Genomic DNA, 27,110 nt, shown 5'->3' on the forward strand with positions numbered 1-27,110 from the left:
GACCAACTTGACACATTTCTACAAATACCACATAAAATTAATCCTCCTATTAATAAAACTCGGTGTACTAGATGAGTGATTAAAAAACCAGTTTTATTTGTACATATAGTTCGAAGTGGCCTTCATAATATCCAAAGATTTTATATTCAGTTTTTGGACAGATAGTTTTATTTTTGTTGTTTTTATGTCTTCAGACTTTACTTAGCAATGCGTTAAAATATCACATTTTTTGAATTGATCTTCTTTTGCTTTTTCCTTCTTCAAAAGTTGATTAAAAAAAATCACAAAAACATTTTTCTGCCTTAGTAGAATTTGTGAGTTATTTGTTGGTAAAGTATTAAGTAATTATGAGCAAGAGTCAGCAGAGTAGCTCATGAAGCACTTGGAATAAGCATTACTAAGTATATACAGTTTTGTCTCTTAAGACACAAATTTCACATAGTCTACTTTTTTAGCTACGAAGTTTTAATCAATCGTCTGGGAAGTACATCGTTAATTTCGATTGGGCAAGAAATAGATTCAAATGAACTGCGAGCACGCACAGCCCACTATTTCAATACATTGCGGTAATCTTTATCTCTTATTTATCAGCAAAATCAATGAATCTTATCTGAGATCCACTTATCGCGGATGTTGAAGCCGTTTCCAGGAACACGGAACATGTTTAATTAAAAATAAATTATTACAGATCAAGTTGCTTGTTTTGTTTTAAACCTTGTTTTAAATCACACTTAAAAACTTTTTTATGATAACGACAAAAAATATACTTAAATTTTATTTTTATATTTTTTGTTATGGTTTTCCGTAATAATTTCTTATAGATTTCGGACCCATAATGCATTTTGCAAACTGGACTGGCTCAATTTCGGTTTATTTGTGACACAGTTTGCAAAATTTTAATAAGATCGCTTCTGTAGTATTTATTATGGTCAAAAATGACATTCACGTGTGTGAAAGCTAGTTATCTTATTACTTTTTTACAAAAAAAGAGTATCTTTGCTTATTGGATCGCTATATTTTTTATTAAGTTTGTGCACAAGATCGGTATAAAAATATCGGTGCCTAAAAACACAGTTAATTTGAATACGTGTACTCATACGTACTTTCACGTTTGATGTGCCGTACATTGTATTTTATGTGTCATGTTATTAATGCATCGTAAAGTTTCCATATAAAGATAAGCTGTGATATTTTATTGTTACTGGATTTTCTAGAACGTTCGTTATGTGCCTACTTACTTGTTACAGATTGATTTGAATGTAATTATCAAAAGCCCGAATTCATCAAAGGTATATATATTATTATTTATTTTACAATATGATTTACTCTTGACTAAAACATTTTATGGTATGAAAACCTTCGATGTTAGTGCTTCGAAGGTGGTTGACTTCGAATAAACAAAAAGGCACATAGGTACATTTATAAAAAAGTTATTACTCATTTGTACCAGAGAGCTAGCAACCGTGACGATGATAGGCGATGTATGTGTGTATGTTTGACGAATTGTTACGAAATTTGGTAAACAGGTAGAATAGAACTTGGAATAACACATAGGGTACTTTTATCCCCAAATTCCTACGGGAGCGAATCCCCGGGTCGCAGCTAGTAGTTGTATAAAACAGTCGCTTCCCGCTATCTGTCTGTCCCTATGTATGCTTAGATCATTTTGATGCGCGTTTTTAATAGATACAGTGATGAAGGTACCTAATTTAATATGGTTTTACCCGAGCGAAGCCGGGACGAGCAGCTAGTTGCTAAATAATTATAAAATTAGGTATTATCTTCTGTCGCCGCCAACGATGTCTCCCATGGAGATTAATATGAAGGTGTGAGATTTCACAGTCAATATCATTATCTAATCTAGAGAGTTCCCATCTGGAATGCTTTCTATCTTTACCGTCTCTGATTATAATCGTGTTTCGAGGTCTCTGTGAACATAGTGTGTTTGTCATACATTATTCGGATTTAGGAGGAATATACAAGGACAAATCACACAGCCAAACCAGCCTCAAAGTAAGTTCGAGACTTGTGTTGTTGGATATTAACTCAACGATACTGTATTTTATAACAAATACATATATAGATAAATATCCAACACCCGGGCTAATCAGAAAAAGATCATTTTCCATCATGACTAGATCGGGGATCGAACCCGGGACCAGCGGCAAGCACTTTACCACTGCGCCACCGAGGTCGACAGATAAAATATTAAGTGTGAGTTGCACCATAAAATTTGACGTTGACTTTAATCGGCGCGCCGCGCCGCTGATGTAAACAAAATGGCGTACTTTGCGTTTTTTTTTGCGCAAGATAAAGTTAACGTAAAAGTTGACGATGCAACCAACCCTAAGTACATATAAAAGACATCAACGCTACAAATCAAAAATTTTCAACCACTGAATTTTTAAAAGAATATTCTGTATTACAGAATTATATGTATAATTATTTGTACATGTCTATGTAAAATCCTAGGTTTGTATTCGTGAATTTATTCACGTAAATTGAAATTAAGCGATTGTGATACTTATCAAAGTATATCAATAGCTATCACTCAATCGTTAGTGAATTGTACCTACCTACTCCTTATCAGAGAGACTATATGTTGTTTATTTTAGAAAGGTCAAAATGATGCCCATAAGTGAAAAGACATCTTTAAAACGCATTGGGATGTAGTCAACGAAAATAGTATTTTTTTAGGGTTCATAAGTCCGCCCGTTGGGAAATTTAAAAAGATTTTGCAAACCTTATTGTGTGATACATCAAATAAAAGGGCTCGTTATGAGGATCTCAAATATAGTTTTGTTATTATTGTAAAATAAACAGTGTAGATGTTATTGACCATGCCTTTGATCTCCAAAACTACTGGACCTAAAAGATACAAAATATAGTTCATTGCTTGTAGATTACAGGAAAACCTATAAGAATTGTACCGGACCCTCATCACGCGAGTTCAACTCGCACTTGACCGGTTTCTTTCAGTTGTTATCTCGTCTCTTCCCCACGTTCGACGTTGTGTGTGTAGCTCACCGTACCGTGACTTCGTGTAGCAAGTCTAAGCTACACGAACGGAGACAGCGAGCACAAGCCAAGGCGAACCAGTGTCTGCTGATCCTGACATTCAGCCTGCGCTTGCGCTGCGATTAACTATTCTATTACATTAGCAGTGATAACTGCGCTATGCACTGATAACTATTGCACACGTTTTGAGGAACTTAAATAACTTTTTGTTTCCATGTAAGTTTTAACATTTTTTTCATAGGTAAGTATAGAAGAAATGTTAATATGCCATAGTAGATCTAGAGACAATAATTCTATAGCGGACCCTAGGTCTAGACCAAATCAGAGCTTTCACAGCACCGGAAACAACCAAGAAAATGCTGGTGAGAGAGGCAATGATTTTGTGTGATCAATCAATATCTATCTATGCCCTCGCGATGAAAGCGGGCGATTTGCGTGACACGAAATTATGTCAACTAGACACGACAATAGCATTGCTATTAACGAAGTTGTATTGTCTCCGATATGAATTATTATATCGAATGGCGGATTATGAAGTGGCAAAACAATGGCGTTGCGAAACAAACATACAAACCGACAGCTTTGACGAGATCACAATGAGTGTTCCGCCAATCTCATAATCAATAGAATGCATTGTTTTTCATAGCCATAACTAAAACTTTACATACTTTTTCTCTATACTTTGTTGGAAGCATAACTAAGGGTCTACTAACCCTCTGACCAATATTAGGACTTAACTTACTTATCTAGACATAAATATTTTCTTTTTCCCTGTGCTTAACTTTACTCTGTTTGTCTTGTTTTCAATATTCATTAATACTTAAATGTATTGGCATTAGTGACAATGAAAATTTTAATAGTCCTGTCATGACATCATCCCTATTAATATTATATCTAAAGATAATATATTTGTATTTTTGTTTTTGCAAACTCAAAAACTACTGGACCGATTTTTCATGAAATTTGGCACGAGACAGACGAAACCTTTAGTTGTAACACTACTTTTTCTTATTGTGATTTTACCCGAGCGATGCCGGGAAGGGCCGTTGTGTATTATTAATATTTAAAGAATAAAATACGACGTTCAGTGTTAAGTAAACACCTATGTCCTAGAACAAAATAAACTTTATCTTATTTAGTAATAGGCAAATATGGTATTTTAATACGAAAGCTTTAGCAAGTATATTGAATTTAGTTAAGAACGAGAATAAAAAGACAAAATAATAACTGTTCTGACAATTTATTTACTGCAATAACCTTAAAATTAACCGCTCGATGTTGCATTGACGCAAGGACGAGCAAAATGCTGTATTTTACATAAATAGGTAGGAATCTATGTTAAACATATTAAGTAACAATATTTTAAGGCATTTTCATATCACAATACTTGGTTTGACAGTAAATTTGTATATAATAGAAGATATATTTAAATAGCTTTACAACATTATGAATATTATTCAGTTCTCGAATAAGGCCTCAGTTACAATGAATCAGTATAGAATATACCACCTGGCACATTTTATATAAGTAGAAACAAAACTTAAAACGTAGGTACGTAAAAAATATTGCAACAATTAACGCTATCAATCTCAATAATTATTATTTGATCTATTAGCTATTTATATTAAATTAATTTGACTAATTTATTATTATGCTATAGAATGTTAGACGCAATTTATACACGAGGAAAAAATAGGCTTCGTGCCATGCCGTAGGAGGCAAGGTTTCTCAGGTTGACAGCTACTCTCTACACAACGTTATTTTCGAACGTGCTATCAGCTATCCTAGTTCTACACAGTTTGTTAAAATCATTATTTATTCTCGCGTATGTTTCGTGGGTAAATATACAAACATGTAGCACGTCACTAACGTTTAAATGCTATCTCTTTTCCCATATCGCGTACGCATCGTGTAAAAAGAAGAGACAATGTGTGGAATGAATGATGTGCTACGTATACGTACGTACGATTCAAGGTAGCCCCCCAGTTCTTCCCACGATACAGTAGAAATAAATATTAAGTACAATAATTTATAAATTATGGACACTAGAAGTCCAGCTTCTAGCGCCCAATCAAAGCAGATGTCAGTTCCGACCCGAAGCCTCTCCATCTTTCTAACCCACATGGTTATTCTCGTGTTAGCTCATCATAGTATCTTATTACGCGAAGTTTAATTTAGAAACCATGAATAAAACATTACCTTAATAATCGCGGCGCGTAATAAATGCAATAAAAGAAAGTTTTAAACACATTCTAGTGTTTTAAATTGCGATCGTTATTGTTCTTGGAAACAAACTGAAATATGATAGATTCTAAATTTGAAATAGAACATACGAACACCACAACTGTTTAATCAGAACAAAGCAGCAGTATTGTTTGCGATAAGATCGCAAATCATAGCAAGTGGCGCGGTAATATCGAGCGTTCTTTCACTATCAATTGTTTGGGATTTTAATTGAATGCTACCATTTTTCTCACAGTATGTATCGAGAAATACAGAGAGCAACATAATAGGGCAACACATGACATGCGCCAGCCGCGGCGCCGCAAGCGCAGTGCGGGAAAGCGATGGTCCCACAATAATGTAGTTTTTCAGCAGCGGAGAGCTACTGAACAATAGGAAGAAACTATTTTACTCACACTCGGGAGACGAGTTCGCATCATATATCGACTGCGCTTTCCAACGCGCGCATGCACAACATAATTGCCGCTACGGATAACCATCATTTGCATTGTTAGCAATCTGGAGAAAATTAATTGGTGCACAGCCGATCAGGCGAAAAAAATTTGATCGGCAAAATTGACTCATTGATACACCCGTGGAATTTCAGTATTTGCACAAACTGCATAAGTACCACGATTTGTACTGGTGTAATTAGCTATGTAATACGACCTAAGTAAGCACTGAACTGCGCGACATGTTCATTAGATTAGACGGGACACACGTATCAGGTTTCCACGAAACATTACCGAATGCACTAATATATTCGTCGGCCTTGTACTAATTTTCACTTAGCGGTCGATTGCTTTTACATCTGCTATTAAGTGGTTCACTAAAATATATGCACACACGCTTGTTACAAATAAAACCCACGAGCCTTCTTGTAGTAAGCCAATCATACTAAGCCGCCCCCGCCTCCTGCTTTTGTTGTATGATGGACTCCCACTGCGCAATGAGCCGCGTGGAACTCGGTGCAAGGAATTCTTGACCAGGCTCAAGATCACATAGTTGGGCCAATGATTTGGCTGGCTTTAGGCTACCTAGAGAGTCATGTCCGGAACTGTTTCTTGGCGAGGGTGATCGTAATTCTTCGTTTAGAGCTTCATACAATTCGCCTATCGACTTAGTTGCCTTCAGCTTGCCAGGCAACGGAATGTCTTCCTCTTCAGATTCCGACGTTGTTTCTATATCGCTGAGCTCGAGGTCAAAAGGTCTCTGTTTCTTCCTCATCCGTTTAAGCTCGTGTTCGCGGTCCTTCATTTCCCTCAATTCTTTCTGAATTTTTTCCTCTACGGGGACGTAACCTTTTCTTACAGGTTTTCCCTCAGGAGTACGAGTAATGGCAGCCGGAGGCATTTGAACTGGGCTTGTGATGACCGGAGATATAGGAATACTGAGTGGAGGTGTCAGCACAGTTACCGGCGACGATGCTACCGGAGATGTTACTGGAATTTTGCCTTTGTTCGCAATGAATCTTTGCATAATGCCTTTCGTTCCCGTTTGGGGTGTAAACCGACGCGTGTAGCCATTTGTATTTAAAAGTGTAGGGACAGGTGGCGGAGATGGCGCGATCGGACCGAGGAGGTGCGATGTGGAGACTGCTCTATTTAAGGTCTTTTGTGGTTTGAGGTCGTCATCACCGTTGATGTGACCATTTTGATGGTTAACGTTGATAGTAGACTCTGACAGCAGTCTGTTTATCCTGAAGTGACCTTCTTTGAATTCGCGTTCTCTTTCAGTCACTTCGATGATTTCCCTCTGGATCCTGGATAAGGGATCCTCCTTCAATAATGACTGTAATAGAAAAGAAAAAGCAGTGTTTATTTAATATTATCAAAACAATAAATTAAACTTCGAAAGTACCTACTTAAGAGCGTATACTGATATAGAAGACACACTAAGGCAAATTACATAGGTACCCAATTTTAAAAATATATTTTCGTGTTTAGCGAAAGGAAAATTCATGAAACCTCAATCACTAAAAGACAATACCGAATTTTAGGAATAACTTCCCTCATACAATTAATTCAACTATGCAAATGCAGCTAGACAGGCACGTCACGGAAACGAAGTTATCGTTTATAGTTGCAGAAAATATAAAGATATGATCGATAGCCTAGAACCAACATATTATTTCGTTATGTGTACACGGATAGTCTGTAATACAGTGTAAGTAGCAAGTACTTATAGTAAAGTAAAAGTAAGTAAGTAAACCTAAGTAAATAAACAGTTTATCTATTTGTCTACTTTTTGTACTTGGCACGTTATGGTAAAAAGTGAAAACTATTCACGTGTTGCGACGTGACTCATCAATGCCAACTCTTATCAAAATCAAAGGTAATGAAGTCGTCCGAGCGAACTGCATTAGTTATTTCAAATGCAACTACACTATGTCTGACGATCTAAATAAGCGGTGCGTGCGCAAGTAATAAGTCTATTATAATATTCCTACTTCGATAATACACCAATATAAATGTTAATTTATTACGTTTGGATATAGGTAGAATTGTTAGTCTTGAAAATATTTATTTTATTTTAATATGCACACAACATAACAGTGTAAAATTATAACTTAAAAAACTACAAAATTACAAATAGGAAACTTAGTAGGTATAATAACAATTATAAATAGGAAAGTAAGTACCTACCCAGTAAGATAATTATGAGGAATATTAATTATTCAGCAAAAATTGGGATTATAAAGTTTTAACAACTATAATATTACCAAATAAGGCATTATTCCTGAACTATTGACCGAATCCTGAAATTACTCCACTAGGTATACAAATAACATTTATGTTCTTGTTGATGTGTGACACAGTCGACACTAGTTTTGTTTAGGATTAGTCTATTACTATTATTATAGCGTAAATTGTGCTATCAGCTGAGTGTAACGTTTCCTAGAGAGACAATGTTCAAAGCCATTTGTATATGTACATAAAACGCAACGCAAATATTATACAATGCAAATTTATTCATGAAAAGTATTCGATTCGTACATAATAAAAATTTAGGTAGCTTTTAATGGATTTCTGAAGAGAAGGAAAATTTTCTTCCTATTTTAAAGATATAACTTTTGTTAAGATCCTTTATTACAAAACAGTTCATACCACATAGGTACTTATACTATGATGATACCTGAGTATTTTCAGGAAATCTTGAAAAAAAAAAGGACTGTAATGTAGTTATATTTTAGACTTTGTTGAGGTAAAGTGAAGTAACTACCAAGTTTGTCATCCAATTTTATAAATATTTTATAACGGCTCTAATCATAATGTTGAATTAGACGTTAGAGTATATTAAGTACAGGACCCTCTACTATAGTACTTATTTAGATTGTCTAACAAAAGTGTAACAAAGTGTGTCGCTTTTCACTACATGAAACAAAGGTATAGGTATGTATTAGTTTGTTTGGGTGTTAGATCTCAGAAAATGACCACAATTTCCATGAAAGAGGTCAGACCGGGCGTGCCGCATCGCGCAAATTGCACACGGTGACCTACGCACGACATGTATGGCGTATGGCGCAATGTTATTTCTGTATTAATACAGCTTTATTGTAGACCTTTTATTCTTTTTGATCCTTATTTTAAAAGGAATATTTGCTAGTGTTATGAATTTGGCGGATACTCATTCAGGAAGAGTGTTTCAATAATTAATTCAGTAGGTTTTAATTATTTACAAACAGAAACAGTTAAAATGAACACAATGAAGGTAGTTGTTTCTATATTAGTCGATGTTAAATTAGGTACCTAGGTAGTTTATATTTTAGATAAATAACCACAGATATATTTTTTAAATTTGTTATTTCGCACTTATCATAAATTATAAGCCGATTGAACTTAAGCATATCGATAGATAACAAAACTCGCCTTTTGTTACAAGAACATTCGATAGCAATAAATAAAATAAAACAATACTTATCAGAGATAAGCCCGCTATCGAATGTCTAACTGTACGTTGTTGATCTGGACTGGATTTTGGCGATGTGGCTGACTTGCCGGCGCCGAGCGTTCGCAAGCTTTCTACCGGGCTTCCATCGACATACATTTCCAAACTTGCACACCATTAACTTCTCTCGCATGAAGGTACAAAGCGCTAATTAATCCGGAGGAGCCCACGAGAGCGAGTGACCGCTCTCGCCTCTTTCATTTGACCTGCATCCTATGCCGACGACCTGCGAACCTAGCGATTACAATCACTAGGCGCAAGAGCGGCGATCTAAACTGGATCACGCTCGCATTCCGTAAAAACAAAACGAAACGGTACTCACTTCTCCCATGGCGGAACTCTGGCAATCCGATATCCGAAAATAAGTAAAGTCAAGCACATATGTAACTTCACGGTTTGAACATCACGGCACCGACACCTGCCACGGTTGCGGAACGATTGTGAGATACTGAGAGGACGTGCGCTGCGGAGGGCCGTCGCGGGCTAACGTCCTCTTTGCCGCGCGTATCACTCACCTCACTCGCCTAATAAGCGCGAGAGTGAGAGGGATTGATAAAGCCGTCTACAGAAAAGAGAAAGGGGCATAACACCTCAAAACACCTGGCGCTGTTTAACCGACTGCGTTAGGGAGGCGCGCGTTTGAAACTTGGCGCGAATGAGGCAGGATTTCCGCGCTATTGGGTTTCGTGGGGTCGTCTGGGCAGGAAGAGGGCGCGTTCAGGACACAGATCATGAAGCCGTATTGTGCACTAATTAAATAGAGTTGCCGCGGCAGGTGTACTAATTACGCTATTGATGTACAGATTTAGGCAAACTATAAAAGTATGAAATATTTTCAGAAACATTTCATATCATTGACATTAGATATTTCGGATGAAGGTAGTCGATAAATAGGTATCATCTGCTAAATACTTTATTATTCTACAATAAAATGACGTGAAAAAGTTTATATGAAAGTGTGGTTTCTAAATACATAATATTTGATATTAACGTTTTTTTAAATTGTACCTATAACTTTAGTTGAATTTATACAATAAAAATACTTGAAGTAATTACCTGTACTTTTCTAATTTAAACTGTGCAATAAAAGTACCGGTAAACTAGAAAACCATCTATAAGGAATAGAATAGTGTTAGTCTACTAATAGAAGATAAAGTCCTGACAGGATTAAAATTATATTTTGAAAAATCCAGTACAGTTTCAGCAAAGTGTACATATTATGTGAATAAAGGATTAAAAGAATTGAGATTACCATAATACATATTTTATTATTATAAAGTTGACTAGTTCATTTTTTAAATGTATAAATATGACATAATCAAGTCTAACTAACAAGACTAAACTTAAAAACTACAAATATTTTCTACATAAACAAATTATGTATTATTTGTTTGCCCTTTAATTTGAATGTCCATATGACTGACTCTGAGATGCCGAGATAGGTCACAAGTGCGGAAGAAACCTCGAGAGCAATGTTGGCAGATGTATGGAGTGTTGTTGGTGTGCTGCTTGAGTAAATGGAACTCCAGCATCACGGCTGTAGGGAATGTTCTAGTGCAATTTCTTATAGAACATTTGAATTTAGCAACATTTTCATGTTTGAATGCAGTGTGTTGTGTGAGACTCCTCTTGCTGGCAAAACTTTGGTTGCAAAGTTTACATATAAATGGCTTTTCTCCTGTATGCTTTCTCATATGCTCTGCCACATCTGGAAAGGTTTTCAAGCAAACTGAGCATTGACCTGATTTCTCAGAGTGGATCCGACGAATGTGAGTCTGCAAGTTTCCTTTCACACTAAAGGCTGCTCCACAGAAAGTGCACACATTCTGCTTTTGATTTGTATGGATGTTCAAGTGGGCCGTAAGAGCACCCTTAGTTTTCATAGACTTGCTACAAAGATGACAGGTGTAGTTCTTCTCATCACTATGGACAATCAAATGTTTTTTGACAAGACATTTATCTGAGAACTTTTTATCACAAATGCCACAAGAATATGGTTTCTCCCCAGTGTGGCGACGTCTATGTCGTATTAAAGTAGCAATCTGTCTAAACCCTTGTGAACAATATGAACAAACATATGGTTTCTCATTAGTGTGGGTCCTCATGTGAATTATAATATCATTTTTCCTATAAAAACTGCTTCCGCACATCTCACAAGTAAATTTTCTTTCTCTTTTCGAATGTCGGGCCTCAATATGGTTTTTCAGGCCACCCTTAGCTCTAAATTGTGCCTTGCACATGTGACAATGGAAAGGTTTCTCTCCTGTGTGTGTCCTCAAATGAGTCTCCAGTGCCGACTGACAGGCAGTCATCAGGCCACATACTTGACAATGCACTGGTCCCCTTTTAGAGCGTTTCTGCTTTCTCCTATCATTTTTACTTGTTTGTCTATCAGCTTCTTGTTTTGAATAAGATTCTAATATGTCTGTAAATTGATCTAGGTCCCTTTGAACACTATTTCTTATATTATCTGGTTCAACTTCACCATCTGACTTTTTAATTTGTTTCTTCTTGTCAGCTTTGCACCTCAAAAGTTGGCTTTCAGAGTAATTTTGCTTAATTGTATCAAGTAATTGGTCACTATCATAATCAATGAAGTCTAGTTCATCTTTAATGTCGTCTGCGTTGATGTCTTCGAGTTCGATTTTGGGCCCGACATCGGGGAAGGCGTCAGGGAGCATGCAACGGAGAGCCTTGTCTGATGTTTCGCATTTGAGCACGAAGTCATAAGAAACGCTCAGCTCAATGGCACAGCCTTCGCAAATAGTGTCCGGCAACCCATCGCCCTCCACAATACGCACATTAACAAATCGCATAATTTTAGCACAATTTTGAATACTTCCATGATTTTCAAAGAGAGATATTGTACCGGTTTTACTCAAACATACTCGGCATAAATTTGGATCCATTCCGACATTTATCAATTTTTATAAATAAAGACACCAAAACACTATATTCTCCGATTTGAACGTGATTTGAGAGTGAACTCAAGTTATATCGACTTTGATTTAAATAAAAATGTTGTACCTACAATGTTTTTTGAGGGCAGATTTGTTTTGTTATGATTTTTTTGTTGACCTGCTTCTTGACATATGCTTGATTGACATTCTTCATTGACATTTGCTTATATTGATTTATTTAGAGTTTTTTAAATCTATGGTTTCTTTTTTTCAATAAGCAGGACCGCCGTCCACACATGTTCGGCTTGATACCTACTGGGCTACACATTACAAAAATAGCAATACATGTATGTATGTATAACTTCATGGTAGAACCTAAAAGTTCAGAAATCTAGCGATTAATGCCCTAAAGTGGCAAGACTGTTTTTCGATTTGATACGCGAATACAAAACACCGTAGGGGTGCTCTAATAGTAGGTATCGGAATGTCGTCGTAGAGGTACCTATATTTCTTTGACGTATCACGACATTAAGATTTTGAAAACGGAACGAACGTGTGGGGCCCAAGTGCGGCCGGGCTATCAATACGACATTCGATGCTTTGACACTTTTGATAGTGACAGCACAGCACAGTGCAAGGCAAGTACAAAGATATTTGAGGTTAGAATGTATTTCAGACAACGAAACAGAATTTTGCATTGAAATAAAAATAAAATTTTTACATATTGTAATCGTAAGTATTCATTATTGTAATAATTTGTAAATGAAAAAACAAAAAAAAAAGGTTTTAGTAATTATCTAATTTAGTAAAGCCGACCTCTACAACAAATATTTTCATTTTAGGTGCTAGTGACGAAATAATTTATCTAAAAGATGTCTTACCCCGATAAAGAAAAAAGAAAGATTTGTTGGGACGCGAGAGATCGGTACTGGGAGTGTCTCGATAAAGAAAACGTGAAAGATAGTTCAGTTCGACCAAAGGCTTGTGTTGATTTTAGGAAACTGTTCGAAACTTCGTGCCCTACGCAATGGGTATCTCATTTCGACAGAAAGCGGGACTTTAATGTGTATAAAGAAAAGATTCAGAAAGAAGGCTATGAGCCTATTAAAGAATGACTGTCACTATAGTTTATTTTTGTGTAAATATTTGCTAATTTTGTAGGTATAGTAAATTACTTTAAAAGTGTAATAATTGGCTTTTATTTATTATTAATTCCTCTAAATAATTAAGATCTCACAAATAACACTAGGTAAAGTTTTTTTTTCAACTTTATTTCAACTTTTATTTTTTCTTATGTGTATTGCAAATTTTAAATAGATTGTATGCTTCTTTCAGATAGTTTACATTTTTATAACCATGGATAAACTAACAGGAATTTCGTCTAAACTTAAAGTTTCCACAAATGAGATCTCAGCGGAAATAATACAGGTAAGAGAATATTATGATTCAAATTACAACCAACCTCGTCATCGTCATTCGTCATTATGCCGACTGCTGCACTGCTGCTGCTGGAGGTCACGGTTTCAATCCTCAGTCAGGTCAAGATGGAAAATGATATTTTTGGCCTGGTTGATTATCTTTATAATATGTACATGTTACAAAATAAAGTATTGTTTAGTTACTATCCCATAACACAAGCCTCAAACTTACTGTTCAAAATACAGTTTATACAAATTGTCCATATATATTTATAGAGTGATACAGAATGACAAGGATACATACTCAATGTGGTGACCAAAATTGGAAACATTTTTAAAAGTTATTTTAAAATTTATATAAGTATTTCCTTTGTAGTTTTTACTTATAGTTAAACGCCAGTAGTAAAACAATAATTACACACATTTCATAAAATCTTCCAATTCAGTAATATCATTTCGAGATTAATAAAGCTTAGTTAATAATACTGAATGAAGAATAATAAATTATTATTTATTACATAAGTTTCTGCTTCATTACAGGTTGTCATGGTACAAGCAAAGAAGCACACAAATAGTCCAAAAGTTATAGGCAAAGAGTGGAATGAGATAGCTGAACTTTTGTGGAAACACTTGCAGACTGGCCTAACCAAATATGACGACCAACTACTTTGTGCCACCTGTTTCTTTTCAGTTCTACCTCTCACAGAGAACCAAGACTTTTATTTGACCAGTATACTTCTTGTCATCAACAAGGAATTGGATCTGAGAAACATGAATTATGGAGAAGAAAAGCATAATTTCAAAATATCAGAAGTTGTATCCGTTATGTATGGCTTATTTCAATCTGCGTTTTTGACACAATCGTCAACAGAAGATTTAAACTGCATGGACAGTATTTTAAAATCATCTTTCAATTTGTTATTATTATTGGCATATGAATATTCAAGATTTACATATATTGCATTCAAGACTATTAATTCATTTAAGAAAATCATTGGAACAACATTACATGGGCATATTTTTGACACAGCTGGGATTATTTTACTTCTCAATTTGGTGATACACAACTGGGAGAATCCAATCACTGGTGTTAGGGATTTAAATAGAGGAATATTTCAAATGGTAATTTCTAATCTAACTAGAGATATGTATGAAGATATTTTCAAACAAATAAATGATTTCTACTGGAACAAAGCAAAATATTTGATGCTATCAGAGATAATAGAAACTTACACATATTGTTTACAATATAATATTCACGATGTTATAAATAAAAGTGATTGGGTGGATGGCCTTATGTATAGTCTGTGCAAGTCTGGGCTAGTTTCTGCTGGAGCTGACATGTATTATGCAATTTTGAAACAACTAAAATCTGATGATGAATGGTGTGGTTTGTTTTTAAATAAACTACTACAAATATTGACTTCACAAAATATCAAAGCAATAGAAAACTTTACTAACTACTGGTGTTTGACAACTTTCAAAAAAATGCCCTCATTGGCCAAGATATTGATTGGAGAATTGGACGTCGCTGAAAATAGTGAGAACAAAATATACAGCTCTTTATGTTTGCTAAAGCAAGCTAACAAGTTGGGGCTCTTACAAAAGGACTGGAGTGCTCCCGAGGTGACATTCCCAAAGGATTTGATGCTTTGTGCAGTTGACAGTTGCAACACATCTTTGAGAATACAAGCATTTGATGTGGTCTGTGTGTCCCAATGCAAATCAATGCCCCAGGCTGTGGAATATGATGTAGTGTTAAGATATTTACAAGACAATGTCACTTCAGACTGTACAGTACTTAGACTGAGCATGTTCGATAGTCTTAACAGCTTTTTGACACGAATACAGTCCACATATATGACTAATTCAAATGTATACTCAAATATAAATTTTCAAGTATTAATATCCTTCTGTAAAAAACTCCAAAATTTTATTGTGGACTCTCTCAGTTTGAATGGAAACTATCAAAGAAAAATCACAACTGTAAAATTGTGTAAACTTGTGCAAGATTGTTTTTGTTCTCCCCCAAGAAAAATGCAAAAACAGGGAAGTCGAATCAAATCATTAACAATATGTGAAATGTTGAAGAAGGAATGCTCCTGGATTTTACACGAAAATGTATTTGTGATGAAGTTACTTGGTCTATTGAATGATCCTAGTGATGATATTAGAGAAAATATAATCCAGTTACTCCTCAATCACTATTATATGAAACTCAAATGTCCATTAATATTAAACCACGTCATAGATAATGCTCTCAATAGTATGACAAGCAAATTCTTCTATAACATCAACTGTGGACGAAGCATGTTCAAATTAATAACAAACATTTTATTGGCCGAAGATTCGACAGCGAAATTCAAAAATGCAGAAGATGTTTTCCTATTTGCATACCAAGAATTAGTTACGGAAAATAAATTAAGGACAGATGTCGTGAAATCAATAGAAACTGGGAAACAGTTGCATTCTTTGATCACCATATTACATGTGGTATTAGAAGCTTGTTACCAAAATACATACAAAATTGCACGTCTAGACGAACACTTTGCTGAGCTTGTATCGATTTTAGAAGAGGTATCAAACCAATTTGCTTGGGAAGATACATCAACGAGTTCTGATTTCTCTAAAATGAGTGATATGGTCGAAATCATGATATCGTTATCAGGGTATGACCCTGACAAGGATCAAACCAAGATATCAGGGTTGCATCAAATCGTGCTCAACTGCTTGTGGCTAAATGTTAAGGTACCATATACTAATTACAATCGGATACTTATTCGAATAGGTCAGGTATTAGGCCTGATTTAATTTTGGGTTTTGCTGTGGTGACCATCCAGTAGGCTGCCTGCCCGTTGGATAGCGACGTTACCATAGTCAAAAATTTCCCAATTTGTTTATTATTATTTCCCGATGAAGAAATAAAAAATAATTTTCAGGTGTCGTGTGATTTGGCGTCTCTTCTCATTCAATTTACAGAAGATATAGAGTTGATAAATAAATGTCTGAACATAATTGCTCGAGTCTTAGAAACTTGTCGCCATAAAGGAGCTATCGAAGCTGCCGGCGCTGCAATTGGTACGTTTAAAAATATATTTCTTAAAAAAAAACTCAAAACCTTTCCGTAAGTTTATTTAGAAGGCGCTTCCTGCTAACCACATTCACATATTTATCTTAAAAAACAATAGTAAAGACTAAAAATATATATCACAGGAAATTATGTACACTAAATAAAGGATTTAACTAGATAATATTATAGTTTTCACTATTGAAAAGAAATTGATAAAAATGTGATGGTAGACAATGTACCCGCAATTCAAAGCTTATTAATTAATTGTAATATGCATTACAGGCAAAGCGATTCAACATTTGACTTCGTTGACCGAACACTCTGTCTTGCAACAACTGCCGTATACACTACTCAAACATAAGCTGAGAGATCTCATATCAGAGGCTGGAGGGATGTCGTCTATAACTAGAAGGGGAGCAGGACTCTCCATTATGGTTCATAGGATCGTCTCAAGTGATATGAAAAGAGGAAAGGTTGGTGTACATACCATGTGGTTCCGCCCTGGATTAGGTGGTCCCAACCTAGGGCCGAATCAATTCGTACAATATTCACAGAAGGATATGGAGTGGTTGCCATGTCCTATCGTGGATGTTGTATACATAGCATGCATCTATGGGCTCCGGCGCTTAACGGAAGAACTGGAAAAACGCTCAGCTCGTCTGACCGTTTTTCCAGTTTCCAGCTTGAATCTGATAGGCAACAATAGCAATTCCAATGAAGGTTGACTTTATGTAGGTAAAATAACAGCCAAATCTTCTAAATGTTAATGTTATTTCTTACGCTGATTCCGGGCTTCGCGACGTCACAGCACTGAACGGTAACAGAGACAAGTAACTTATATTTGCTACGCTAGTCTTAATCATGCCAGCTCCAGGTTCTGAGTTCGATTTCTAGTGTGGTCAAATACTTGTACAGATATTTGTCTGCAGTTTTAGGTGTGTCCATTGCCAATTTCTATGTTTGTGTCCATTGGACCCGATATTCAAGCTTGGTGTGGTTGTCAATTCAGACAAGGGATAAGTTCGCTGATATGTATCTTGTATTGATTTATGTTCTTACTTCCTTACATTAAAATTATTCCAAAAAACCTTGGTAAAATTAATTAATTTTATTTCAGCCCTTATTCCACTACTTCATGGAGACGCTACTGGCCACTTGCGCTTCAATCGACAGTCCAGAGAGTGAGTCGACCATAGACAACCAGAGGGACCTGCCGCAAGCGATCTACATCCACTTCCTGACGCGGATCGTGACTGACAGCAGTCTGGCGTCAGACATGATGTACTATTCTGCCAAGTTGGCTGCACTCGCGTTTGGCAACTTGACCAGCCCACGCTGGCAGATTAGGTAATATATGTTTGGTGTCAACCAGACTTATAATTTTTAACAGACATATAATCTAGACATAGATGGCACAAGATTTCACTTGACCGAGGAATCCATATCAATGAGTATTCAGGCGTTTTGAAGATGCTCCCATAAATATGTCTATGTAATACTTATACATGTCCTCTTCAAGTAAGAGATCCCATACAGTATTTTAAGTACTTTAATTTTCATATATTTAAAATAATTTGAATCATTGGCTTTCACTATGTTCCCTTTGCACAGGTCTTCCCTTAGTGATTCAAATTGTCTTATTGTAATTTCAGGAATGCAGCTCTGCAGTTATATGGAGCTCTAATTCCAAAACTAATTGGTCAGAAGAAGGCTTCTGGGTCCGACGATGAAACAGTGGCCACCGTCGCCTGTGACGAATTCCGGACACATTCCCCAGCCCTCTGGTGTCACATCACGGAATCTCTTGCGGCCTACAGTTACAAAACCGAAGTCCAAGCACATTCTGACCTTGTGCCCATACTGAACATCTTAGGTAACATCGCAAAAAGATACAACTTTACAGTTGATATTGAAGCACAAACATCGAAAGATACTGGACTCCTAAAGAGCCTAATATTATTACTCCACAGTCCAATATACACAATTAGAAGATTGACAGCCAAATGTATTTTTAATTTATTTTCATTTGACGATATTTATGATGTTATCGTCAAACAAAATATTAAATCCGAGAATTATCTTCATGGAATCCTAATGCTATTGACAATTTATCACAAGAAGCAATGTAAACATTCTCAAATGGAAAACAATTATGAAGTTCTGAAAGATAAATTCGAAAATATTTTGAACACTGGGAAACATTCATATGTGTGCAAACAACTTTTTGAAGAAATATTTTGTAGCAATGTTTTAGATATTAATGATTTACATGATACTCTGCTAGAGATGAGAAACAATGCATATAGCCCTGGTGTTCACTTGTGGGCCGAGAACAGAATAGAAAAAATTGTGGCAAAGATGCCATGGTCAAATATACCTGAGATCTTAGAGACACTTTTACTCCATGACTGTAATAAATTTGGAACATTTATTTTGAGAAAGCTGAATTTTGACGAGTCAATCCCAAAAAGCATTCTCTTAGAAATATCAAACCAATTACTAGTTTTCAGCCAAAAATGGGATAATACAGTAATCTGGGACATGCTGTATGTAATATCATTGAAGGAAAAAATAGTTAATGTTGATGTAAATGCTGTTTTGAGTCAAATTAAGGGCAATGATGTACCTTATAAAATTCGTTTTGCAATACCCTTTGCTATAAGAGTCTCCACAGATCATGATAATATGAAGGTCATATCTGAAATTCTTTTAAATCTGAGTGACCCTGAAATAAATGATACTGATATGAGATACATTGCAGCATTGGCCAATAATGAAATAGCACAGGATTTTGAAAAATTACCTGATGATATAAAAATAAATGCCATAACTACTGCAGTAATTCTACTACAAGACGAAGATGAAGACATAAGAAACTTAAATGTACAATTTTATAAAAACATCAGAGGTGGCATTGCAACAAACCCATACATTTGTTTACATAAAATATTAAATCATGAATTCTTAGATGCCATTTTAAAAAATCCCAAACAGGGCAAACAAGACCTTTGTGAAAAATTAAGCAAAGTATTTGAAATGAAATCAATTGATGATGATGAATACAATCCATTTGCAAATGAAACCAAAAATATTTATTGTGAAGTGCCAGTGATCAGGAAATTTATTGAAAAATTGAAGAGTTCATAAAATATTTTTTATTTTAAATTTGTTTTATTTACAGATTCTATCACTTGCATAGAATTTTTTAGATTATTTATTATGGATCTAAGGAAGATCATTAAGTTCATTAGATGTAAGAGAGGAAATTGAAATTCAATTCTTTGTTATTTGATTTTGATTAAAAAGCATAAATAAACAATAAGAATAAATAAAATTATTAAAGGACTGTAATAAGAAATAAATGAAACATGCATGCTTCATAAGACCCAAATAAATCAACTTTAGCATGTACTTGTTGCTTATAAATTAAAAATTACACAACTATATTAAGTATCACAGCAAAAGGGCATCATTCATCATAATAGTATTTCTGTGGAGGGGTGGTGTCATCAATCTGTATTGAGACAATATGTCTGCCCGGTACCATTACCAGCCCAAGAACCCTTGGCTCTTCCGTCTCTCCTTCACTATTTTTCAGGTATTCTGAACAGGCTCCTGAAATAACACATGAATATTGTTATTATTACACATTTTAATTGTATAAAAAACAAATGGAGTGTCCCAAAATTTATATGTTATGTACCAAGAAATTTTGTATGCTTTTATTGGCTCATATAAGAAAGAAATGTGTTTTAGGAATACATGAAAAGATATGGGACAAGTGCTATTGTTCTTTATGGTTTTACAACACAAAATCTGCTGCTTTGTATGTGATGAGCCAGGAATTCATATGGAAATGTGTTCTCTCGTTGGGCACACTCATTAGTTTTCTTGGCCTATGTTCTGGGCAATAGGCTTGATTATTATATACATTAATAGGTACAAAGTGTTGAGTACCTATATACTCAACACTTTGTACCTACTTTTTAAATGTTCTTTGATAAATATGTTGTTAGAAATAATTATATAAAATTTAAAGCATAGCTTGAAGTCATGCGTTTACCTAAAATAACATTAGCATCTCTATCAGTGCAGAGGAAAACTCCGATCAACACTCGGCCGTCAGTCATTTCTATCCTAAAATTCATATTCAGCCACTTTCGCAGCTTTGCTTTGCCGTCTGTGAGCTCCACATCCTGAAAGAAAAAGGAACATCAAACTGTTACTGTAATGAATTTGTTAGGTACCTACCGTCTACACAGAGATGGGTATTAAGAACTTGATTAAACGGATATAAATTTGAACATACCGGTTGAGCGTCTTCATGCTGAATAGGAGAATCTGCGAGCACATTATCAGACATTGTTATGTCTATATTATTTATTAGTTTTTATTCTAAAAAGCCTACCTAGTACATGAAAACATGAAGTTCTTTAGTTTTTTGACAGTTAGTACCGACCTAATATATTTTTTAAGTGTAATGGCTCCATCATTCGCCAAAACGATGATTTTGCCAACGTCAAGGTTGAGATTGACACGGAATATAATATGTTATAATATCAATATTGAAAACACGGTTCAGTATGTAACCTAAAATATAATTGTATTGTATATAAATATAAATAATATCTGTATAAATATAAATAATATGTATAATGATATTATACATACATACGGTTATAAGAGAGATTTTGATATTTTGATCAGATAAGATATAATAAAATGAATAATCTAACCGGGCTAGATTATTTATCCCATGGAATTAGACTTACCAAATCCATATTTATCCAAAAATACGACAAGCGTTAATAACGATAATGTTCTTGTCTGTGGCATTGCAATATGTCAATGTCAATTTTGACACAGTTTGACGTAACTTCACATTGTCAAAGTAGCGCAAGTAGTGCAAGTAAGAAGTGAGTAGGTACCTAAATTATAAGTACCTAGGTAGCATGAATGTAATTATGTAATTTAAGCAGCAAAATCTTTTTTATATGTAAATAAAGTTACTAAGCTACATTATGAAATGAGTGGGAAATGTGAAGATCAGTTTATGAAGACATTTAAGTTTTACAGGGCCCGCGTGCCACCACCACCGCTTTCAAAAGTTATCGATGTTGATAACGCTGCTTTTGCAGATAAGGTTGGTATTCATCATAATGTTTTGCTTATATATTTATTTTACTTATGTATTTTTACTCTGTTTTGTGACGTGAATGTGTATTTTGGCCCGATATAGTTATTCTCAGTGTGGTGCCATTCCATATACATTGGCACACTTATTGTCTAGTCCTGCGTTCCCTACCACATCTACAGTGAAGACAGAATAATCCTGTTTCAGTGGAGCCTTCTGTTAAGTCGACACACTTAGAAGGAGAATTTAAGAGAGAGAGAGTTGCAAAATGTTTCACAATACGTCATTATTTCCAACAAATTTGTTTTTTTTTTTACAGATTACCAAATTAACTTTTGATAATAATGTGGAGCAAGATGACAGACTGGAACTGTTGGGCTTGAAGCCCTTTGCACACTGGCCGGTGTTCACTATCAAAAAACACCCAGGATTAATCTTCATTAGAAACCCTTTCACATCCCATGGTCAGAGATACTGGATAAGAAAATGTTTGGAGAAATATCCTAGGAAGCCTAATAAGACTAACATTGATATTGAAGTAATATTAGAAGATTGGTGGGAAACTTGTTATGAGGGACACAAATGTAACATACAACTCTTGAAAAAGCTGAGATGGACTACTTTGGGATATCACCACAACTGGGATACCAAAGTAAAATGTTAATATTCTTTTATTGAAACTTACTTTTTAAAAAGATATACTTTATTATTTAATCATAATTAACTCATGCAATAACTTATGGTATGCATAAATATCACCATAAAAGATTATTTAAAAAATCTGTACTGTGAAAATGTGTAGTGAATGACTTACTTGTGTGTGTGGAGAGGATGAAAGAAGATAGCGCAGTTAAAAGAGTGTACAAGAGGGAAAATTACCTGTCGGTCTTCCCAAATACCACTAGAGTGTTTTATAGTAGTTAAGGTGGAGGATGATAATTAATTGTTATCTTCAATGATTCCAGGAGTACAGTGAAGCCAATCGGAATAATTTTCCCAGTGAACTGTCAGAGTTGTGTGATGTAGTGGCCACATACCTGGGCTACAATGCCTTCCGAGCCGAGGCAGCTATAGTTAACTACTACCATATGAACTCCACTCTGTCAGCGCACACAGACCATTCAGAGATCAATCTAGAAGCACCTTTATTTTCATTTAGGTAAGGAATTCAGTATTTTACTGTGCTTCAGGTTTTTCAAGAAGAATATATGAAAATGTCACTATATTATCTATACAAGATCATACCTTTCACATAAAGATAATGCAACTCTGTGCCAATGGGATTACCCCCAGTTAACCATCATTAGTATACATCATTGCCAGGACCATATGAAGTGGAGAAGAAAATTTAGGAAAGTGGACCATGAGCTCTGATGCTTTACAGTTAGGTATGAAACTAGGAAAAAGTTCACAAAAGAGAAACCATTCATAGTCATGGGTGTGGTGGGTTTCACCTGAAGTGAATATATACATATATGGGATAATTTTAAATGACTGTAATACATACTTTATTAGTTTTTTCTAAGGAATGTAAATAGCTCGAGAAAAACAACTGATTTATCTTTGATTTTTCAGTTTTGGCCAGTCAGCAATATTTTTGATTGGTGGAGAAGACAAGAGCACAGTGCCTTCAGCAGTATTACTACAAAGTGGGGATATCTTAGTGATGTCCAAAGAAGCCAGACTTTGCTACCATGCGGTTCCTAAAATATTGTCGTCTCCCTCTTCCCCATGGAATGACAATGTTGAAGATATCCATACAAAAGATGTGCCTAAATTCCGATATATTTATGAAAAAGATGTTATTGTTGATATGAATAGTAATCAAAATAACGGAAATTGGTCCATATTTAATGGCTATGTACAAGAGTCGAGAATAAATGTGAATATTAGGCAGGTATTAAATGAAACGCAAAGTAGATTATGAAAATACAATTTTTGATAAATATGTAAATACATTTTATTTTTGCTAGTGTCCATAAATAATTATTTTCTTTGTTATTGGGTTCTTGTATGGTAAAATTTGCCCTTTAGGTTGTTCTGTTATTACTGAAACAATTCGTAAATATCAATAATTATTTTCGACAATAGTGCTGGTTGTTTATACAATGAGAGGTACTGGTCACACATCATCTATTTAAATTTGAATATTCCAAATAAGATAATTTATGTAGGTAACTTTTTGAGCGGTTTCCCAACAATAGATTTATCCTGTTAAAAAATTTAAGCATACTTTGAGCTAGATTTTCCAATTTGTGTGGGACAGCCACGGGACAGCAAACATTTTTTTATATAAATTTCTTTGTATATCTACTAATATAAGTATACCGTCATCAAAACATGCTACAAAAATTTTATTGGTGTGATCACCTCACCGACACACGACGCACAAACAAGCCGTCGGTATATGGATTCAAGAATCAGATTTTATTAGATTCAGGGACTAAATGTTTACCTTCTACCTCCTCTTTCGGTACTAGGCGTTCATGGCTTTTGTGGAGGTCACATAGACCCCAGAAACACTTGACATAGCTATCAGCATAGCACTGATATTCTCCTTGCGGCGCGAAAAGGGCTAGCCTCTTGCCTGCCGGCCGGTAGCAACCGTCAGCGCATTCTATGTGCTTCACTACCATCTTTATTGTTATCACGATAATTTAGAAGAAACCAGTCAGTTTTACATTGAAATTTTGAATGTTACGGAAGAATTTTAGATGTTTCTGAATCAATATGACATTGACGACTTCATCTCTGAGTGTTTCAAAGTTGATTTGAGTCGGTCACTTTTATTTTTTTATTTAAAAAGGTAGGATTTACATGTTTTTTAAGTACCTAACTGCTATGAAAGACAACACTGCCTGCGTACTTATTATTTGCTCACCGATTTCGCATACTTATAAAAGTTTGCTAGAAGTTAATAACTATGCTAAAACGAGTTCTTTTGTGTCCCCGTTCAACGGTTTGTTAGGTATTCGCGATATTAGCTAGCTGCGACGGGCCTTTGCAATATTTTATAGGTCACAGTAACTCCAGCATTCATCTGGGATGAAAGCTTGGCTTCAATGCGCTTTGTATCGAGTGTAGGCATTCATAGGCAGATCGGTAATAGTACTGCGAGTGACTATCGCTTAGTACAGTTCTTTGAAAAATTTCTTTCGTTTTGAACATTTTTTTCATGGCTTTGTTTTGTGTTTTATAGTTTATTCTCTATGATTATGATTCATATTGTATTTTTATGAAATGTGTTGTTTAAATTATACTGGGTTGAGCTAGATTTTTACCGTTCAGCTTTTAATGTAGGCCGATTAGGTACTAATATTGCTTAGTCCTGTCATATCGTATCTCATTAGATATGAAGCGAAATATTTTTCGCTAGCTTGTCGCTAATAGAACATGAGAAATCTAGAGTGCTATATTCTGAAACAACACTTGGAACTGAGGGGTCAAAAAGCGGAGAACGTAGCTTTTGACAGCATTTCTACCACGAAGACGAAACATTTCATGGATATAGCGTAGATAGTAGTAACAGATGTAGCCATCGTATTGGCAATAAAGAAAATGTTGGTAGTATTTTCTTTGAATGCGATCGATCTTTCGGCGCGAACTGTATCATCTGGCGCTATCGGCACCGGTTTCCGGAAGTCGGGACGACAAAGCGCACGATCGAGCCATTTGCTGTGTCTATTCCCGATGTCACCTTCGTTCTGTCCCCCATCGGTCCACTTTCTTTGGCACTTTCTTAATACAGCCTATTAGTACTAAAGAATGTAGAACGCAAATAATGGCCAAGTCTTGAATGGACAATGGCTGCAGAAAAACGGGGTAGGTAATATTTGAGTAGATCAAACGGAAAGTTACACTTGCAGATAACGGAAAAATCATATTAAGTCTTCTACTCGTAGTTACTATTTCTATTATTAAGTACTTTTTGCTCACTTCTCCCCAATGTGAGCAAAAAGTTGGGGATAATCGAGATCGGAACTGAACTACGAGTGCAATGGGAATAGACGGATTGCTCAATGGAAATGCCATTTGGCGTTTCGATTGAAAAACGATGATTATCCAAGACGCAGGAGCACTGCAGTTTTATAGATGGATATGGATGGGGAGTTCAGCTCGGTTTTATGCTCGTTTTTATGACGGGTTTAAACATTCGCTTGTAGTGAATTCAGCGTAAATTGAAGAAGATCGTGCGAATATTTATTTCTAGCTGCGTCACGGGGTATTGATGTTCTGGGATTTTCGAGAAAAACCTAACACATTCCTACATCTACGATTATCTTTTTGGTTTGCTTAGTTTAATAAGCATCACTTAGTTATTAAGTAAAACCAAGAAGAATATTACAAGTACAATTCTTTTATAGAGTAAGTATCCCATTGTAATATGCCCAATGGTGCCCACCATTGGGCATATTACAATGGGTAGGACATTGACCTTTTTATGAAAATATAAGGAGCCATGAAGGTATTTGGTCATAATCTCGTTAGTTCCACCAAATTTTTAATTGCCAAAGTATATAAGTAAATTTTATTTCAATTTATTACAGAGGCATCTCTCTCTATAGGTTATGCTTAGGTAACGCTGTATCTACGTATTCCTACGTAGCTATAACCTACTCGTGTATACAATATACAGTTAGAAGCGTAAGTTCCATTACTGATTGGATTAGTGCACTATACGGTCTCGAGCTCCGGAGACGCTGCCTTGGGGATGTCCATGTCATACGCAAGCTTTCGCCCTGTTTGGCAACCCGCCTTCTGAGTAACCATGCCTTCGGCTATACTCAATGCCTACCAAGTGAACTACGAAATAGTTCGATTTGGTTAGATCCCATACATTGTCCTCGTTGACGTTTAATTGAGGAATAATGTGAGGTGTGACAGGACCCAGTCGGCGAGGGCAGAATTTCTCATACTCACTGTAATTGATAACATGAATTCACCTAGGTGAAAAGGATCTTACGACTCGCTAATATTGATTGATAATATATACTTGTTAGAGCAATAAGTAAATGATGATAACTACTTCATAAAAATACATAATACTACATGAAAAATATAAGAAAGCCCACGACTCCAAAATTGTTGTCATTATATTTTCTTCTGATAGAAAAGACCTGATGATTTCCAAACGGCTGAACGCACATTTTCTCAACATAGCTAAGAACAATAGATAAAATTCTCTTTCAAATAAAAAAAAACTAGATCAATATCGGTTAAGTCGTTTGGCTGCGAACGATGCCACGGACAGACATACAGATACACAGACAAAAATATAAAAACGTAACCATAGCTATAAGATTTTGAAGAGATTATAAGTAGATCATCCATATCTACCTAGTGAAAGACACAGCTTTCCATTACCGAACCTTCACTGGTGAGAAATTCGATTAACTCCT

General features: G+C 35.4%; 5 protein-coding genes and 1 long non-coding RNA gene across 10 annotated transcripts; 2 read left to right on the top strand and 4 right to left on the bottom strand.

Annotated features, from left to right (window-relative positions):
- Positions 1–4,242: 4,242 nt before the first annotated feature.
- Positions 4,243–9,710, bottom strand: mdu (meduse). The gene is made up of 2 exons (XM_053752345.1): positions 9,512–9,710; positions 4,243–7,032 (listed from the first exon to the last, which is right to left on the bottom strand). The coding sequence occupies exons 1-2, from the start codon at positions 9,518–9,520 to the stop codon at positions 6,139–6,141; spliced, it is 903 nt and encodes a 300-aa protein (XP_053608320.1). The 5' UTR covers positions 9,521–9,710; the 3' UTR covers positions 4,243–6,138.
- Positions 9,711–10,437: 727 nt separating this feature from the next.
- On the bottom strand, positions 10,438–12,259 carry LOC128674058 (gastrula zinc finger protein XlCGF57.1-like). The gene has a single exon (XM_053752344.2). It carries the CDS (start codon positions 12,096–12,098, stop codon positions 10,566–10,568), a length of 1,533 nt encoding a protein of 510 aa, XP_053608319.1. The 5' UTR covers positions 12,099–12,259; the 3' UTR covers positions 10,438–10,565.
- A 275-nt stretch (positions 12,260–12,534) lies between these two features.
- LOC128674057 (cytochrome c oxidase assembly factor 6 homolog) lies at positions 12,535–19,742 on the top strand. Of its 4 annotated transcripts, none has more exons than XM_053752339.1 (7): positions 12,535–12,821; positions 13,425–13,517; positions 14,048–16,255; positions 16,447–16,585; positions 16,860–17,050; positions 17,695–17,924; positions 18,230–19,742. In XM_053752339.1, exons 2-7 carry the CDS (start codon positions 13,446–13,448, stop codon positions 19,722–19,724), a joined length of 4,335 nt encoding a protein of 1,444 aa, XP_053608314.1. In that variant the 5' UTR covers positions 12,535–12,821; positions 13,425–13,445; the 3' UTR covers positions 19,725–19,742. The 4 variants fall into 4 exon arrangements, with proteins under 4 accessions (XP_053608314.1, XP_053608318.1, XP_053608317.1 ...); XM_053752340.2 differs by lacking the exon at positions 12,535–12,821 and adding an exon at positions 13,248–13,338; XM_053752343.1 differs by lacking the exons at positions 13,425–13,517; positions 14,048–16,255; positions 16,447–16,585; ... (1 more) ...; positions 17,695–17,924; positions 18,230–19,742 and adding an exon at positions 12,932–13,280 and having other exon boundaries at positions 12,578–12,727.
- On the bottom strand, positions 19,717–21,068 carry Sbat (Sabbat). The gene is made up of 3 exons (XM_053752346.2): positions 20,887–21,068; positions 20,641–20,773; positions 19,717–20,192 (listed from the first exon to the last, which is right to left on the bottom strand). Exons 1-3 carry the CDS (start codon positions 20,938–20,940, stop codon positions 20,047–20,049), a joined length of 333 nt encoding a protein of 110 aa, XP_053608321.1. The 5' UTR covers positions 20,941–21,068; the 3' UTR covers positions 19,717–20,046.
- Positions 21,069–21,499: 431 nt separating this feature from the next.
- On the top strand, positions 21,500–23,697 carry AlkB. 2 transcript variants are annotated; one of them, XM_053752875.2, is made up of 5 exons: positions 21,500–21,573; positions 21,654–21,720; positions 22,031–22,363; positions 22,677–22,870; positions 23,287–23,697. In XM_053752875.2, coding segments are annotated over exons 1-5 (948 nt in total). In that variant the 5' UTR covers positions 21,500–21,571; the 3' UTR covers positions 23,639–23,697. The 2 variants fall into 2 exon arrangements, with proteins under 2 accessions (XP_053608850.1, XP_053608849.1); XM_053752874.1 differs by having other exon boundaries at positions 21,508–21,720.
- LOC135309824 (uncharacterized) lies at positions 23,629–24,474 on the bottom strand. The gene is made up of 2 exons (XR_010370048.1): positions 24,167–24,474; positions 23,629–23,760 (listed from the first exon to the last, which is right to left on the bottom strand). It is a non-coding gene; the product is annotated as an uncharacterized LOC135309824 (long non-coding RNA).
- Between the last annotated feature and the right edge of the window lie 2,636 nt (positions 24,475–27,110).

Source organism: Plodia interpunctella, chromosome 12, assembly GCF_027563975.2.
Source record: "Plodia interpunctella isolate USDA-ARS_2022_Savannah chromosome 12, ilPloInte3.2, whole genome shotgun sequence".
Taxonomy (NCBI): domain Eukaryota; kingdom Metazoa; phylum Arthropoda; class Insecta; order Lepidoptera; family Pyralidae; genus Plodia; species Plodia interpunctella.

What these genes read in the sequence shown, in the direction of transcription:
- Sbat (XM_053752346.2), bottom strand. Translation starts at nt 20,940, where the DNA reads ATGTCTGATAATGTGCTCGCAGATTCTCCTATTCAGCATGAAGACGCT. An exon ending in AGCATGAAGACGCTCAACCG is followed by an intron (nt 20,774 to 20,886) that starts GTATGTTCAAAT and finishes TTTTTCTTTCAG; the next exon opens with GATGTGGAGCTCACAGACGG. An exon ending in AGATGCTAATGTTATTTTAG is followed by an intron (nt 20,193 to 20,640) that starts GTAAACGCATGA and finishes GTGTTATTTCAG; the next exon opens with GAGCCTGTTCAGAATACCTG.
- AlkB (XM_053752874.1), top strand. Translation starts at nt 21,604, where the DNA reads ATGAGTGGGAAATGTGAAGATCAGTTTATGAAGACATTTAAGTTTTAC. An exon ending in ACCACAACTGGGATACCAAA is followed by an intron (nt 22,364 to 22,676) that starts GTAAAATGTTAA and finishes CAATGATTCCAG; the next exon opens with GAGTACAGTGAAGCCAATCG. An exon ending in GCACCTTTATTTTCATTTAG is followed by an intron (nt 22,871 to 23,286) that starts GTAAGGAATTCA and finishes TTGATTTTTCAG; the next exon opens with TTTTGGCCAGTCAGCAATAT.
- LOC128674058 (XM_053752344.2), bottom strand. Translation starts at nt 12,098, where the DNA reads ATGGATCCAAATTTATGCCGAGTATGTTTGAGTAAAACCGGTACAATA.
- LOC128674057 (XM_053752339.1), top strand. Translation starts at nt 13,446, where the DNA reads ATGGATAAACTAACAGGAATTTCGTCTAAACTTAAAGTTTCCACAAAT. An exon ending in GCTTGTGGCTAAATGTTAAG is followed by an intron (nt 16,256 to 16,446) that starts GTACCATATACT and finishes AATAATTTTCAG; the next exon opens with GTGTCGTGTGATTTGGCGTC. An exon ending in AGCCCACGCTGGCAGATTAG is followed by an intron (nt 17,925 to 18,229) that starts GTAATATATGTT and finishes TTGTAATTTCAG; the next exon opens with GAATGCAGCTCTGCAGTTAT.